This window comes from Amaranthus tricolor, chromosome 5 (assembly GCF_026212465.1).
Source record: "Amaranthus tricolor cultivar Red isolate AtriRed21 chromosome 5, ASM2621246v1, whole genome shotgun sequence".
NCBI lineage: Eukaryota > Viridiplantae > Streptophyta > Magnoliopsida > Caryophyllales > Amaranthaceae > Amaranthus > Amaranthus tricolor.
Genome location: NC_080051.1, coordinates 26,795,514 through 26,812,661, shown reverse-complemented (window position 1 = coordinate 26,812,661; position 17,148 = coordinate 26,795,514). Strand labels below are relative to the sequence as shown.

General features: G+C 29.9%; 2 protein-coding genes across 2 annotated transcripts; both read right to left on the bottom strand.

Moving 5' to 3' along the window:
- Positions 1-1,558: 1,558 nt before the first annotated feature.
- On the bottom strand, positions 1,559-4,021 carry LOC130813983 (uncharacterized). The gene has a single exon (XM_057679944.1). It carries the CDS (start codon positions 3,884-3,886, stop codon positions 3,275-3,277), a length of 612 nt encoding a protein of 203 aa, XP_057535927.1. The 5' UTR covers positions 3,887-4,021; the 3' UTR covers positions 1,559-3,274.
- A 2,272-nt stretch (positions 4,022-6,293) lies between these two features.
- Positions 6,294-10,177, bottom strand: LOC130813982 (O-methyltransferase 1, chloroplastic). The gene is made up of 7 exons (XM_057679943.1): positions 9,879-10,177; positions 7,948-8,099; positions 7,745-7,865; positions 7,558-7,682; positions 7,338-7,466; positions 7,094-7,258; positions 6,294-6,737 (listed from the first exon to the last, which is right to left on the bottom strand). The coding sequence occupies exons 1-7, from the start codon at positions 10,057-10,059 to the stop codon at positions 6,666-6,668; spliced, it is 945 nt and encodes a 314-aa protein (XP_057535926.1). The 5' UTR covers positions 10,060-10,177; the 3' UTR covers positions 6,294-6,665.
- Between the last annotated feature and the right edge of the window lie 6,971 nt (positions 10,178-17,148).

Here is a 17,148-nt window from a genome sequence, read left to right as displayed (position 1 = left end):
TAAATTTTGTGAATGATATTAAAAAATAGAATTGATGTGGGATCCTTATTCAAGTAGAAATATAGTCATCTCAATGAGAAATCTAATCTAAATTAAAAAAATGTAGCAATCTATATGGAATGAAGGCAATATTATTTTATAGTTTTACTTTAATTTTCAAAGATAAAACAACTCCTCTTGCATGAGTTCGTCTCATCGTGAGACGAGTCTATAAAAGAGGTTCTTTATGCTAAAAGTTTTTATTATTGGGCTAGTTAACCCAAGTATAAGGCATATTTCACAATGAGACCATCTCATACAAGAACTTTTGAAGATAAAATATATAAATAAGATGATTGACAATTTTAAAACAGCAAATCTCATGTGAGACGGTCGCATACGTGCGACCACTTATGGGTCTAACCCATAATTTTGAAGTTGCCATTTTAAAGCTTGAATTGGATTTTTGGACCTTGAAATAGACATTTTAAATCTTGAATTTGACAAACATTAAGCCATTGAAATAGATATTCTAAGTCTTGAAATGAATATTTTACAATTGGAGTACGTAAGTAAAATATTAAATTAAGCGTTGGAACATGGGTTTTAAGAGTTAGAATTGGCATTTTAAGTGATGGAATGAGTGTTTTAAGGGTTAAACTCATATAGCGCAAAAATTAAATTAAGCCTCTGGAGAAGGAAGATTGAGACTTGGAGTAGGATTTTAAGTGTTAAATTTGACTTTTTAAGTCTTGAAATGAATGTTTTAAGACTTGAATTCGACAAGTATAAAATTGTTTTGGTCGCACGTGTGAGGCGGCTGCATAGATTGAGATAAACAAAAATAAAATGTAAAATTGATTGAGACATAGTCCATTTTAACAAAAGTTTGATTTTTCATTAGGAACATTATCATCTCATTATATTTAGAGATTGAATATTTACTTCATACACAAATAGAAGTAGTATACTATCAACATAAAAAAAAGGTTTTTCAATTTACATTAACTAGGTGTTCAAAAAAAACCCAATAATTCGATATTTATTCGATCTTGTTATCAAGTTCAATTCGACCGACTTTAATAATAGAATTACAATTATATATAAACCAACATGAATACAAAATCCGATTTTAAACTAATTCGAATCATCAAACCCGAAATCGACCGACATAAACACCTCTAATAAAATCAAGCAATATGTTAAACGTGTCCCTACTAGCTCCCTAGTTCCTACCATTAGATTTTAAACCAATTCGAATCATCAAACCCGAAATCGGCCGTCTTGTTAAGTTTTAGGCCCAAGAGCAAAAGATAAAAATAGTCCTTAACAACTTAAAACGTAATAAATTATATAATAATCATTTTATTTTTTATTGTTGATATTTAAACTATTTTATAAAAAAAATCAAATAACACATATAACATAGTAAAAAATATAAATTATATATATAATTTCGGACCGTAAAATATTTAGTGCTCTGGATGAAAATTCACTTTGCCCTTGCTAATCCACATTCATGTCTACCATTCATTTCCATTATCTCAATCTCAATTCACATTACACCTTCAATTAAGAGTTGAAGCACAATATCAAGAAAAATCAACATAGCTTTAGTATCCCTAACATCATTATCTAACAAACATATAGTATTAGGTTGAGCATTACAAACCGATTTACAACTATCCATCAACCCAATACCATAATCAACCCAAGCTTTAGCTTCTCTAAAAGTACCCTTTTCCACAATCATTGGGTTAACCCGATTAACTAATTCATCTTGTAATCGGGTAAATGCATCCTTACAAACATTCAATACCTCTTGAATATACGGGTCGGGTTGATTTGGTATCAATTGGGTATTGATTTTATCTAAGGTAGATGTTGCATTATTATCAGCAAAATCTCTGGTGTAATATGATAAGGATCGTAGATCTCCATTCCATGCGGCCCCAGTGTTAAATACTGATATGCAATCTGAATATGAAATTGATTCTTTTTTTTCTGTTCTTTTGCATATTTCTTGCACTAATTTTGAGGGATTATTTGTGTCAAATGATGTTGATTTAGGGATTATGATTATAAATAAGAGAAAAAAGATTTGACAATAATTTGCCATTTCTTTTCTCTTTTTTTTTTTATAAAAAAAAATTTTTTAAGAATTTTATGAAAGGTTTTGTTTAAAAAACTATGTTTTTAGATAATTAGTTCCAACTTAATGCCTCAAATTAGCTTATTTTTTTTTACTATTTATGGTTAAGCTTAGCTTTGATTGAAGTTGTATGTATGAATATTTTTCTTATTTGAAGGTGTTAGTGGTCTAATCATGGTATATTAAAAGATAAAAAATTTTCCAATTTAAGAAAAATATTCAAGATAAAATATATTATAACATTATATTACTTCACATATAAAAAAGTTAACAAATAAATCACACGGCCTAAATTTCACCACTTAATATTATTTGGGGCCATTTATTTCAGTATTTAATTAGAATTTATTTATATATGGAATATAAATGGTTTTATTGTGTTAATTTAAGGTATATGATGAGTATGTATTGTTTTAATTTGATTTTTGATTTTTATTTTGTTAAATTAGGGTTTAAGATTCAGTGTTAAATTAGGGTTTAAAATTCAGTGTTAAATTAGAGTTTATTAGTATTTTGATTGTCTACTATGAATGTTGCTCCACATTGCTTAAAGGAGCTATGTTTTTTTTTTTAAAAAAAAAAAGACACTTTTTTCCTCGCAAACTTGTGTTATTATACTCTTGAAATTTTTGTTATAATTGTTCTCAAGTGATCAACTTGATTGTTCTCACAGTTATCCTATTAATCTTGGGATGGTTTAATGTTGTATTGTTGATCTAATAATCTTACAATAATTTTATGTTATCTTTTTAAATGTTTAATGTTTTTTCAAATTGTTTATATCTAGAAATAACTAATATAATTATAAATTAATATTATAAAGTTATATAGCGAGATGTATAAAATAAAATCAAATTAATTTTGGTGTAAGTAGAAAAAAAAATATTCATCTCAAAAAAACAAAAAAAAAGTAGCAAAAAAATATTACTTATACAAATTAATTACAAATATTAGTGTTCACATTCGAATTATGTTTTGATTATAAGGTAAGCCGTAAACATAATTTTTATAGACTAAGAAAGAAGAAATTAATTTACAAAGAAAATCGAACTAAATCACTAAATCTCATGAACTTCCAAATCTTGAAATTAATTAACAAAAAAAACTAAATCTTTTTATTATAAAACTCAAATAATGAAGCAATTACTGTACAAGAACAAGATTTTCGATATCACCCTTCAAACCACCCTTACAATCACCACCGTTTCTGCCATCCTCACGCCAGCGATTCTTCGGCACGGTCACAACCAGCTTTCCATGCGCGTAAACCGCTGTTGCACGCTCTGGCCGTGCAGAAGAAGGAAGCCGAAACCGCCATACATCAAGTTCAAGCTCGTCAATAATGGGCTGAGAAAGATTCTCCCTCCTCCGAATCACAATTTTGGTAATCCCAGGATAATACTTAACAACATGAGCTCTAACACCGCCATTAACAATTTCACTATCCTCAATTTCCGCAATAAATTTAAAACAATCAGGCAATTCTTGGACACTAACATCAGCATCTGAATTTAAAGGAAGTTCCAATACTTTGCTAAAAATATGAGGAAGTCTTCGCAATTTCTTGTTATTAGAATTGCCAGCCATTATCGAGGATTGAGATTCAGAGAAAGAAAAATCGGAGAAGTTGCGTTTTCCAGGCATGATTGCTGATCGGAAATTGGGTATAAATAGGGAAGAAGAATTGGAGAGAGAAAAAGAGGGAGAAATTAGGAGGAATAGAATCAGTGCAAAGTAGAAATTAAAAGGCATCATTAAGATATTGATGGCAGAAGATTGAAGATGGAAGGAAAAGATGATGTGAATTGATGGGTAAATGGAAAACGAAAGATTCTCGGGAATTGCTTTGTGATTTGATTTAGATTGAGTGGGAAGATCGAAAGGTTTGTAGAAAAGAAGGTTGTTTTTTTTATAGGGGTTATTATCAATGGTGCCCTTGTACTATTGAAAAATTACAATGGTATCCAACTGCATTTCAGTGGTACCCCCAATTATATGTTAATTACAACCGTGACATTAATGATGAATTTTCTGTTAAATGTCCGTTAAATTTGGAATTTAACCTAACCATGGTTAGTTTTTTCTTCTTCTTCCCTTTTCTCTTTCATGGCTGCTCTTCTTCCATGGCTGCTCTTCTTTCATGACTGCTCTTCTTCCATGGTTAGTATGTGCTCCTTTGGCATATCGTTCCATCATCAGGAAACTCGAAATTTGGTTGAAAAGGTGTGAAGATACTGCCATTAGTGTGACTAATCCCTACTGATAAGCTATGCAGAAGAGTTCTATCATCATCAACATTTGCTCTTGTTTCATCAACTCCATCAGGAGCAAGTGTGAAACTGAGATTCATTGTGTGGATGATATCTTTGAAATTTTGATTGAATTGATTAATTTGCACCAAATGTTATAGCTGTAAATTGTTTGAGGTTGTAATGAGTATTCCTGGTTTTTTATGGGGCTATCTTCTGCCCATTAATGGTTTTGGTGAACAGTGAAAGAAAGATTGAGAATTTTGGGGGAAAATTCGCAAATTTTTAGTTTTTGACAATGTTTGAGTGAATATCAACTCAGAATATCTAATAATTTAATCTGAGACAAATTAATTAAGAAAAATTATAAAATTAGAGACAAATAAATTTTGAAGATTTTCAATTTTGCTTTTTAAATCTTGCGTATATTGTTCAGTTATAAGAAAATTTCTTCATCCTAATTTGAGAACCCCAATCTTGCTGTACTAAGTAACTCTATTAATCCGAATTTGAATTTGGGGTTTTATTTTTTTTTTTTTAAATATTATTTTCTTTCTCAATTGAAATACGAACATATTGCTATCGATTTTAATATATGTAATGTATTAAGGGCATTTTGAGGATCATTTTCTGATTCCCATTACTTGTATCTTTAGAGAACTCTAATCCTATATTTCACTTAGTTACTGATGTGGGGAAGTTCAAATTTCCCCCCATTTTTGTTGTCTTTCATGTTCCAGATCTTGAAATATGTTCTATGATGATTTATATGTAGTTAACAATTGAGGGATAGATCATTGTAGAATTGTGTTCCTTATTCATCTGTCATTGATACAAGGGAACTTCATCATCCGGCACAAGGAGAGGAGAGCAGCCATGAAAGAGAAAAGGAAAGAAGAAGAAGAAACTAACCATGGTTAGGTTAAATTCTAAATTTAACAGACATTTAACGGAAAATTCATCATTAATGTCACGGTTGTAATTAGCATATAATTGGGGGGTACCACTGAAATGCAGTTGGGTACCATTGTAATTTTTCAATAGTACAAGGGCACCATTGATAATTTCCCTTTTTAATAGAGGGGTTTTAAACCGACTTCAATATTTTATTTTTTGCGGTCAGTGGTATTAAATGGTGGTAATAAAAATAATTTATAGTGTAAAATTTCATTAAAAGTTTCATATGATTCCCATGATAATGAAACTTTGAACACAAATTTATTTTATTTACAAATTTGCATTACCACCTAATACCAACTCTTTTAATGGTAATGCATTGAAATAAATTTTATGAAGAAAATGAGATGATTGAAGTTGGACAAACATGGCCATTAAAGTAGCCAAGAGATTTTTCAATCAAAATTACACTATTTTTTCATTTTCATTACCACCGTTTATTACTACCTACAAAACGAGGCGTTAGTGTTTTATAACTAAAATACTTTCTTTATAGCTCGAAGTTGATATTATAAGATTTAAATTACTCCTTATGTTTCATTAGAATTGAATTAAAAAAATGAAAGTTTTTTTAATAAAAAAGTAAATAATAGTAGTAATAAATAAAAAGAGAGATTGAATTGTATAGATAAAATTAAAAATAAGTTAAAATGTATGGATGAGATTAAAAAAAAGTGATAGGTCATTGTCTAAATATAAAAATAATAAAAATTAAATGAGACGAACCAAAATAGTAAATAATATAAATTGAGTGAGACAAAGGGAGTAAGTGTTAAGGTACATCAAAGTTATATTTAGAGATATAAATTTGATATAAATCTTAAAATAAGTATTGTAAGATTCAAAGTAGGTATTTACTATTTACTATATAATCTATACAAGAGAGAAAAACTTTATCCAATTTGTAAGGCAAGGCGACTAGGTGATAAGAAATAAAAAATTTAAACCACTAAATCAATCTATAATTCTCAGTTAATTAATTCATTATTCACTTATATTTATATGACAAACATTTCAACTAATTTTTACTTCAACTCAAACAAGTTTTTTTACAAAAGCAAAAGGTCGATAACTCTATTCAGCACCAAGATCGGAAAACATAAATCAGTAATTCAAAACGGATCACTATCATACTACAACTTATAACAAATGCTATTAAGCTGACCAGCGCACAAGTCTATGGGATACCATATACCATTGCTTTCTCTATAACACAAACAGGAACCTGTCGAAACAAAACAATCCTTACAATGCAGAACATTATCAATCCTTTCCATTTTCAAAGGCTGATTGTATTCGACTATATTGTGTAAATTCCTCGAATATGGTTAAAAATCCTCAAACCCTTCCTCATCACCATCTTCTTCAGCCATTTGGAATTCTCTTTGCCACATCTCCATCTGAAAGATTCCAAATGTAATCAGCGAGTGTTTGGTTGAAGCTTTAAACTTCACAAAAAAAAAAAAAAAAAAAAAAAAAATTCAAAGTTCAGATTAATCATAGTTCAAATTGGCAGCCATTGGTATCACATGAACATAGCCACACAGACTCCTCTTTATCTGCATCAATACCATTAATGGTAACTACAGTTTGTTGACGAGTTACAATGAGGACATGGAACACAAGATGAGGCATCAATTGGATAGGACGTGAATCCCGTAATTATATTCAATCCCACGAATGATGCCTGACGCTTTCAATTTCACATATAAGGACATGAGCTTTACGTGTGACTTGAAAGACTATGAGATCTAACCTGATCATCTGAAAATCGCAAATGCTCCGCAACAAAGAGCATATTGCTCGAGGTTTCTCTTGATAGTTTCCTCCCTAAACTTTTAGCTACGTCTTCACAGTCAATCATCTGAACCTGAAATCCATGACGCATGAAAAGCGTGTGCATCCATTCTCTTTGACTAATCTGTGAAGGAAGGGAAAATAAGTGGTGTTCGTTCAAGAAGAAATGATGCAAAACGAATTTAAAGCGAGAATGCCAGTACCTTCTGCTCAAAATCAGTTCCGGCTAACCAGGCAGGGAGTTCTCCTATTACAAGACTTCCCTTCATAGCTAAACTACCAACAGCACATAAAACATCTTCAAAATTTGCCAGTGTCGTTAGAGGCAATCCCTGAATAACACCAAAATGAGTTCATTCCATCAAGGGCACAGCTTCACAAAGTTAAGAGGAGCAAAGATAGAAAAGTTGATATAATGAAAACCTGAAGAACCCATAAACTTGGGCGGTTACCATTAAATCCTTTCTTCCGCAGTTCTTCTGCTATGTTAGAAGACTCCGAGGACACATGGAGCAATAAGCAGGTCCTATTGATCTGAGCTCCAATATCTAAAATATATACAATAACATATCAAACCATAACAAAACTCGTGGATGAATTAGAAATATACCTCGAAGCTTTTGGGACACTTCACAGTAGATTCTAACACGTGATATGTCAAATATCAATGTAAAGTTTGGCCAAGTAAGTCGATATGCACGCGTATCCGCACCATCTGTCAATAAAACAACCTACATAATATTCATAATTCCATAAACCGTTGTTACCACACTTCACCAGAAGAGGGAGCTTCATATTTTGGAAATGCTATACCTGTTTCAATTCTTCTGTGTTTCTCAAAGTCTGAAGCAAGGTATCATCAATGAACCTGGTAGCAAGGCAGTAACGGTGTACATGCTGTTCGGTATAGATAGGTGTATTACCAGGAACCAAGCAAGCCACATAAGGATCATGGAAAAGAGGATCTGCAGACGCAATAGAGCCAGAGTCATAACATGACGGGATTGCAATATATTTGTATGACCAATAAGGATCAAGTACATTGGTAGAACATTTCTTTGACAAAAACCATAATTTTAGACAGCTTACAAGTCAGCAATTAAAGATTTGTGTATATAAATTTGTAGTTTTACTTTTTTAGATGATGAATGATTGCCCAACTGAAAACAGAATGACAATGAATAATTTGGGCGGATAGTTTCTTTGTAATGACCATTTTTGTGGAAGATGAGGAATTGACAAACTTTAATATGCTTCTACTACTTACTGAGCTTTCCATCAAAATCCATAATTTCTGATACATGACAATTGACAACTGTTATACCTTAGACTTTTAGACTACCCAAAACGTTATTGGTTCGTTTGATTTTCGTTATTAAATGGTGGTGTTAACAGGGTGAAATAAGTGTTAATTTTCATAGAATGTGCTGTCATTCTTGAAATGTTGAAGTTCTCGTCGTGTATTTTCTTTAGAATTTTCCATTACCGTCTATTAGTGAAAGTGCCAAAACTCTTAACAATGACAATGAATTTGATCACTTAATCGAACATGCCTTAGCTTGTACTTTGGAGAAGGACTTTGAGGATGGTAGTGAACTGGTGTTTGGAACAATCAATGAGGTGATCAATGTGGGGCGTTTGAAGCTTCACTAAGGGGCAGAACCATTCCTTGAATGAGGCAAGGCATGGGAAAGGTGTTGCTCGAACAAGACAACACGAAGAGAACAAACAGAATGCAACAGAAGGCTCTGCTCGTTCAAGCAGAATGTGCAGTGGCAGACAGAAGCTGCTGCAGAGGGGCGCTTGTTTGAGCGGTGGTTTGCTTGTCCGAGCAGTCGCCTAGTATACCTTCTGGTCAAGTTCTAGTTTGTATAAGGCATGGAAAGGGTGCTTAATTCTTGTTTAATGCTAAGTTAATTGTGATGTTTCTTGTTGGATGTTAATTGTGCTTTGACAGTGCATTAAGAGGGGGTTCTAAAATGGCGCATTCCTTTTCTATAAGAGGATACATTCACAGAATCAATCACTACAACACAAATTGGGAGAGGGATAAATACACAAGTGAGAGCTATGGTGTTTACTAAAAGATTTTCTTACTTTTGTATTAGTATTTGTATTAGTATTTGTGATCTTGAGAGGTTGTTTTTAAGATAGGGGATTATTTATGTTTGTATTGTTGAATCAATCATAAATAAAACCCATTGTTGAGGAGAGGTATCCAAGATACCTCATAAAATCATTGTGTCATTATTCCATTGTTTCTTATTGTTATTCTCATCTTGTTTTTCCATTCTTGAAGCTTTCATTTCATTGTCTAATAAATTTAACGACGAAACAAAGGATTAGAGTATATAAACATTTATCAAGTAATTTTTCTAAACAAATATAGTAGAATATTAGATTCTCATTATCATTTCCACCATTTGTTAGTAAGTACTAACCACCAAACGGGGGCATACATATAAATGAAGGTAGAAAATTAAGAGCTCAATCAAAATTCCAAGTAGCCAGTGCATATGATTTCGACAAATGACAATGCATTCAGCAACGGTGTAATTGATGCAATCTTTAACTAAAAAATGAACACTACAAATGCCCATCTCCATAAACTTGTAAAAGACTTAATACAGCTGAAAAAATCCAGAATTGCAAGCACATCAAATACAAACCTACCAGGTGTTCGCTTAAATGTCTAAATGCAATTTCAGAAAAAAGTGAAAGAAAAAGGAAGAAAGAGAGATTGCCTGGACGATTGGTCTCCTGGAAACGAAGAGTAGCGGAACGAAGGGAGGCTTTGAATAGTAAATCATCATCACCGCTCAAAGCGGTGACACTGCAACGATTCCGCCATTTCTTCAGCGAACAATTGCCATGGACGACTTTAGGGAAGAAAGAAGGATAGCTAAGACCGTGTAAAGCTTCCATTTTCAAATTATTGAAGTTCAAGCAAGAGCCTTGCGGCTCTTATCACGCAATTGTCTATCCCACACCACTTAAGCACCTACGCGGCTACGCCTATGCTAAGCTTTTGTAAGCTACTCACTTTGTTCTTTAAAATTCGGGAATTGTTAAATGTCGCCATTCTTTTTATTTTTTCGCCATCCCTATTCTAATGAAATTACGAATATATCCCTGATTTTTAAAAATTTACAAATTTGCAATTGAGTTAATAACTTTTCATTTTTATTTTTTTACTTTTTTTTAATTATTTTTATTTATATTATTATTGTTATTATTATTATCATAGTTATTATTATTATTATTATTATTATTATTATTATTATTATTATTATTATTATTATTATTATTATTTAAATAAAAGTAACTTAAAAAATAAATTAATTAAAAAAAAGAAATTTTATAAGTCGAAATTCAAAAAAAAAATTAAAAAAAAAATTAAAAAAAAAATTACCAGTCGCACGTTTTGTGCGACTGGTAGTTTTTTTTGTTATTATTATTATTATTATTATTATTGTTATTATTATTAAAATTTTTATTATTATTATTATTATTATTATTATTATTATTATTATTATTATTATTATTATTATTATTATTATTACGGTTATTATTATTACGGTTATTATTATTAATTATATTATTATTATTATAATGGTTATTATTATTACGGTTATTAATAATAATAATAATAATAATAATAATAATAATAATAATAAAAATAATAATTATAATAACAATAATAATATAAAAAAAAATTAAAAATTAAAAAAAAAAATTACCAGTCGCGCAAAACGTGCGACTGGTAGTTTTTTTTTTTATTTTTTTTTGTTATTATTGTTATTATTATTATTATTATTACGGTTATTATTATTACGGTTATTATTATTATTATAACGGTTATTATTATTACGGTTATTAATAATAATAATAATAATAATAATAATAATAATAATAATAATAATAATAATAATAACAAAAATAATAATAATTATAATAACAATAATAATATAAAAAAATAAAAAATAAAAAATAAAAAAATTACCAGTCGCACAAAACGTGCGACTGGTAGTTTTTTTTTTAAAATTTATTATTATTATTATTATTATTATTATTATTATTATTATTAATTTTATTATTATTATTATTATTATTATTATTATTATTATTACAGTTATTATTATTAATTTTATTATTATTATTATTATAACAATAATAATAACAAAAATAATAATAATTATAATAACAATAATAATAATAATAATAACAATAATAATATAAATAAAAATAATAAAAAAAATTTAAAAAAAATGAAAATGAAAAGTTATTAATTCCAATGGCAAATTTGTAAATTTTTAAAGTCCAGGGGCAAATTCGTAATTTCATTCGAAGGGGGTGGCGAAAAAATGAAAAAGGTGGCGACAAATAAGGATTGGTTAAAATTTTTGTCATTTATCATTTTAAGTCATTTAATTTATTGTTTTTTAATGTAATTTTTCTATTTATATTTTTATATTTTATTGAAGTTTATGATTTCTATATACTTTTCACCAACTTTATTTTAATATTTTTATATTACTTATGCTTTCACATATTTTCTATTAATTTTATTTAAACATTTTTTAATAACTATGGTCTCTTTTTTTCACTAATTTTCTTTTTAATGTTTATGATACATCCATTATATAATTGTAATACATCCATTATATAAAAGATTATATTTTTCTTAATTTACGTAAATATTCATTGTGATAACAACTTTAAGAATTGAAAGGAAGAAGTCTAACTGCTAAAATAGAAATTATGAATAGTGAATACGAATAAGTTTTTAATTCATTGTTAGTGATGAGTATAATTGTAGAATCTATGCTTAATAAATTTGAATTTCTATTTTAGGGTCACTTTAATTCAATATTTAACATATTGTTTTATTAATGATGAAGTTTCTATTAGAAAAAAAGTGGATAAAAACGCTGACAATGTTGATGATTGTGATTTGTCGCATATTTGCGTCAAGGAGCAACCTCTTCTAGACCCCTTGTAGCTTCGCTCATGCTCTAAATGCCTTTAGATCACAAGTGGTGTTCTCAAGTGTGTAATTAATAGAGGTTGTGGTGGTGATGTGGAGTTGATAAATCAGAGGAAAAGGGTTGAAATGAACGCGTGTTTGAGAGTATTATTATTGTCGATAGACAATTCTAAAAGGCATAAATTATTTTTTGTTTATAGAGTAGTCTTAAGGATAGGAGGAACAAATAAGAATTGAACTCAAATTTTGCTTAGAAATTTTATCTTGTGTTTTAATATCGACACTTCTTGCGTGTTGACCAAATTTTCTTGCAAATAATGTTTAAATTATTCTAGATTTCTAAAATATACATGTATTGACCAATCGAAATAGGCCAAAAATCAAAAATCATTGCAAAAAACTAATAGGAGTATTTTTTTGTTTTGGTTAGCTTTTCCTTTGGTGTAAAAGTTATTTTAAAAATATCTATTTAAATGTTAGACTAATCAAAGAACTAAAACTCAACAAAAAAAAAGTTAATAAAAAATCTGATTCACAAACACGAGAACTTTAATTAGGAAAGGAGGAAGTAGTTTGTTGCCATTGGCGGGCTGCCAACTTGTATGACAAGTTGAGCTAATAATTTGAAAATAATAGAACGAAAGGCCCATGCATGTAGATTGTCGAGTGTCCTTGGTCAATATTGCTTACCAAGGATTGCTATGAACATTGCATTAAAACCAATTTTGTAGTCCCTTACAAGACAAATATCATAGTCTTTATTTGTTTTTTGTTACTTTTTTAAGAATATTATTTTGGGTTTCTTTGTGATAGTATAATAATGAATTAGATGAGGAGTGAGAAAGAAAAAAGTGAAATAAATTGTTTAAAATGTATTTTAATAATAAATAAAAGATGATGGAGTCTATATCAAGAAAAATGTAGTTAAAATTATGGGACACTGAAAACAAAAAAAATAAGATTTATATACGAGTAATATTTTATTATACATCTTTTTCAATCACTTTTTCTGTAGCCTACCCTCTTTATTTTTCGCTCTATTAAATTACAGTCTCTAAATATTCTTCCTAAGTCCAAGGTCGGTACATATTATTTTAGCATGCAGTAAATCAATCCAAAACCAACTCAATAACACAAATACTTGTATGAGACGATTTCACCTTAAAACATATCCCATATACAAATTAAATAACACAATTAATACAAATTATTATTATCATATGAGCTCTTTATTATGAGATCTTATAAATAAGTAAATAAAGGTGGCCAGGTCCAAACAATAAGAATAAGAATCCTCTATATATAAGATAACACTCTTAGCTAACATATGTACCAACTAAAAACATCTCTATTCTCTAAAATCAAAAGGTAGTAGAATAAACAATGAAGAATGGTAGCAGAATTGCATGTTTAGTAATATTATTACTTGGTTTGGTGATGATGAGCCAAGTCAAAGTGATTGAGGCAGCAGGTGGTGTAAGTTTTTTCCAAAAAATAAAGGAATTGTGGGGAAAGAGAGATCGTACTGCAGTCAAAGCTGTGAAAGACTATTTCAAGGATCATACAGAAATACATGATCCTAAGAAGAAACAAGAATTGCGTATGTTATGTAGGTATATTAATACGTATAGACACCAGCTTATTAACTCTAATTATACTCATGATCCTACGTTCCGTACGCTCATCAAATACTGTGTCTCTCATTGAGACTTAATTTATTACTCCGTTTGGAAGTAGGCTAGAGAATCTCTATTCACAAAAGGAGTGGAGTTAGCTGCCTTCTTTGCTGCTGTATTTCCATTTGCATGTTTACTTTGTTGTTTTTCTTTTGTTTACAATTTGTTTCTGGAGACTTGTATTACATATGTACAATTTAATTAAAAGATTGGAAAATTTCAACTCTCATCCTCATAGAGCGTGTTGTAAAATGTTACTTTAATTTATTAAATAAACAATAAAATAAAGTTACAAGTTTGTAGTAGAAAATAAATTACATATGACAATCAAGAACTATACTTATGTACACCACCGAGAACTCCGAGAAACCGATCTTTAATCCCTAATAAAGTAACAAGAAGATTTTGTTTGAACCTGATATTAATTCTAGGCGAGATGCTCTTTCCTAAAACATCATTTCCTCCTTACTACGGTGCTTGGGAATTAACCGGAAATATGTTCTGAGCTACAAAGAATTACACTAAATTCCTAGCACACGGAATTTAGAACGATGTAAGGAAAACTTAAATAGAAGAAGATACGGAAAATAAAAATCGAGGATTGCAAGTTCTCTATGTAAAGTGCTAGAGAAGAAAAGAAATCAAAAATTACATGTAGAAAATAACCACACAAGCCTTCTATATTTATAGAATAACTTACACCTTTTCACGAAGCAACATGTTACTCCATGAAACACAAGATTGATTCATGAATTAATGTCGTCTTTCAACCAAACCATCCCAATATATCTGGTTAATATAACCATATTTAGCCGTTTGTAGTTACATTCAAACTAATGAAACGGATAAACTTACTTTGCAAAAAAACCCCGCAAAACAGAGTGAAACTTGCGGGCCGTGAGTTAGGTCGCGAGTCGCGACCTGCTGTTTCGAAAAAACAGTAGCTTTTCTTCCTTTCTCGCGATCCGCGAGTTGTTTCACAATCCGTGAACACTACTTTTTGCTCAGAAACTTTGCAACCTTGGGATATATTTAAATTAATTATTTAATTTAATTAATTATAATTTTCGATGACCATTATATACTCTAAATGGCAACAGAGCCTCGCTACATTGATGAATTTTATTGGTTGATATTGACTTACATGGCAAATAAAGTTAATCAACTTGTTATTTTTAACATTTTTAAAAAATAATTACAGTGAGTAAATTACCATTTTTAAAAACTAAATAAATTAAAAGATTTTGGCTTATATTGATCTACATTAGATTAGTTATTGATTTGAAATTATTATATAACGTAAATTTAACATCTTTATAAACTAAATAATTTATCATTATACCACGTTAATAAATCTAAGCTTCATTTTCTTAACCGCCTCCCTCTCTTTTTCTCTCTTATCTCTCTAAAAAAGCCCTAATCCCCATAGTTCGTTTGAGGCTATCATCAACCTTTTGGTTGATAGTAAGCCCCTAAATTTTTCCGTTTTAAACTTTTTGAATATGATTAGAATAAATATTTATCCTCTTCCTACAGAAGAGTTGTTCTACCCATTTATTGGGTTGATTCTACCCATATATTGGGTTTTGATCTCTCTCTTCATGAGAGTTTCGAGTTATTAAGTTTGGTTTGTAATTGATTTGTTGGTAGAGATTAATGCGATAATGCAGCAGACACTAAAATTGCAATTACCATCAACTACAGATCAAAAGAGCCCCTCGTAGAAGGCTGTGTCAAACAACAATGTGGAAGAGGATATTCAGATCTCATATACAATGATTGTAGTTTTGTTAATTTTGAATTATCTTTGATTAAAGTTGTTATATACTTGCTAATTTTTATCTCTGATGTAGATGTCGTATGACTCTTTATTACTAAATCAGGTATTATTAAAAAAAATAATTTACCATTATTATACACATAATATGACATAAATATGTCATATATGTAATAAGTAGCTTGAAATTAAAAGTATTTTATTATTCCTTTCTTTGCATTGAATTTACACCACATAACTAAAAAACTTGTATATTTGAGTCATGTATTGCAAACTTATAAAAACATTGGGGATAACGTTTCGATGACTTAGAGAATTGTGAGCGAGTACAAGAGCATCCTTATTATGGGCACGTTTTGGAGCCTTTTATATTGCATTAATCTCTCCTCCCACCAAGGAACCACTGGCAGCTGGTTTTTCATCCTATTAAAATTTGAATATGGATATCACTAACACACATTGATGATTTAAAAACATTGATTTCAAGTCTTAATTGTCGTCATCACGTAATTGATATCATCATTATCATATCTAGTATATCCTGCCTAGGGCTGGCAAAAGTTGACCAACTAATCCGATCTAAACCTAACCCCAAATAAGTGGGTTTAGGTTGAGTCTTTTGATCCAATTAATTAAATGGGTCAACCCGACTTAATCTGTTTATTAAATGGGTTAGGTTCAGGTCAAAATTTTAAACCTAAAAAAAACCTGTATAACCCATTTAATTAAATGTGTTAATTTCGAGTTATATCAATAAGTATAAGCTAAACTTAGTTTATTTAAATTTTCTTATTTTTCATAGTAAATACAAAATAAACAACAAAAAAACATAAAGTTAAAATTAAAGCCTAAAACATTAGATTTAATCAACGTTAAAAACCTTAAAATGAAAACAAAAAAAATTATAAACGGGTTAAGTGGGTCGAAATTAGTTCAACCTAATCTATTGCAGGTCGGGTCAAGGTTGTGAATTTCGACCCAATTAACTAAATGTGTTGGTTTGGGTCAAGGGTTTTCTTACCTGTTTATATATGACCCGAACCCGAACCCGACCCATCCTGATCTGTTTGACAGGCCTAATCCCTCCTATAAAAACCATGGTCGGGATCTGGAAAGGAAAGGACGGCGACAACTCATACCCATAAAGGAAAGGACGGCCAAAAAGTCCCTCGACTCGAGAAGGAATAAGAGAAGTTTCTACAACGAATCGGACCGAGTGAGGCTGAAGCTAACTCCGCAAGTCTGCATCTTATCACACAATCGTGACCCTTAAACATAAAGTAACGATCAATAAAATGCATATCACATCATTGATATGTATAACTAAAAGAAACTAAACTTTATAAATGTAGATATAGGCAAAAATTAGAAAACCCAAAGTACAACGTTCTATTCTATTGATATAATTAAACTTATTCATCTTTCTTTTAATTGTTTTGATGGAATTTGGTGATCAAATCTAACTCAACCATGTTTTGAATAAGTAGAGCTCGAGTAATTAGCAACAATTGACATCGAACAAACATACCTACATGAGATCTCTGTTGGAAAAATAACCCACATATAATCCCATA

Excerpts from the sequence above, each read along its gene's own strand:
- LOC130813983 (XM_057679944.1), bottom strand. The coding sequence starts at position 3,886 with ATGATGCCTTTTAATTTCTACTTTGCACTGATTCTATTCCTCCTAATT.
- LOC130813982 (XM_057679943.1), bottom strand. The coding sequence starts at position 10,059 with ATGGAAGCTTTACACGGTCTTAGCTATCCTTCTTTCTTCCCTAAAGTC. Across the intron at positions 7,467-7,557 it reads CAAGTTTATGGGTTCTTCAG|GGATTGCCTCTAACGACACT; the intron begins GTTTTCATTATA and ends GGTGTTATTCAG. Across the intron at positions 6,738-7,093 it reads TGCGATTTTCAGATGATCAG|ATGGAGATGTGGCAAAGAGA; the intron begins GTTAGATCTCAT and ends GGAATCTTTCAG.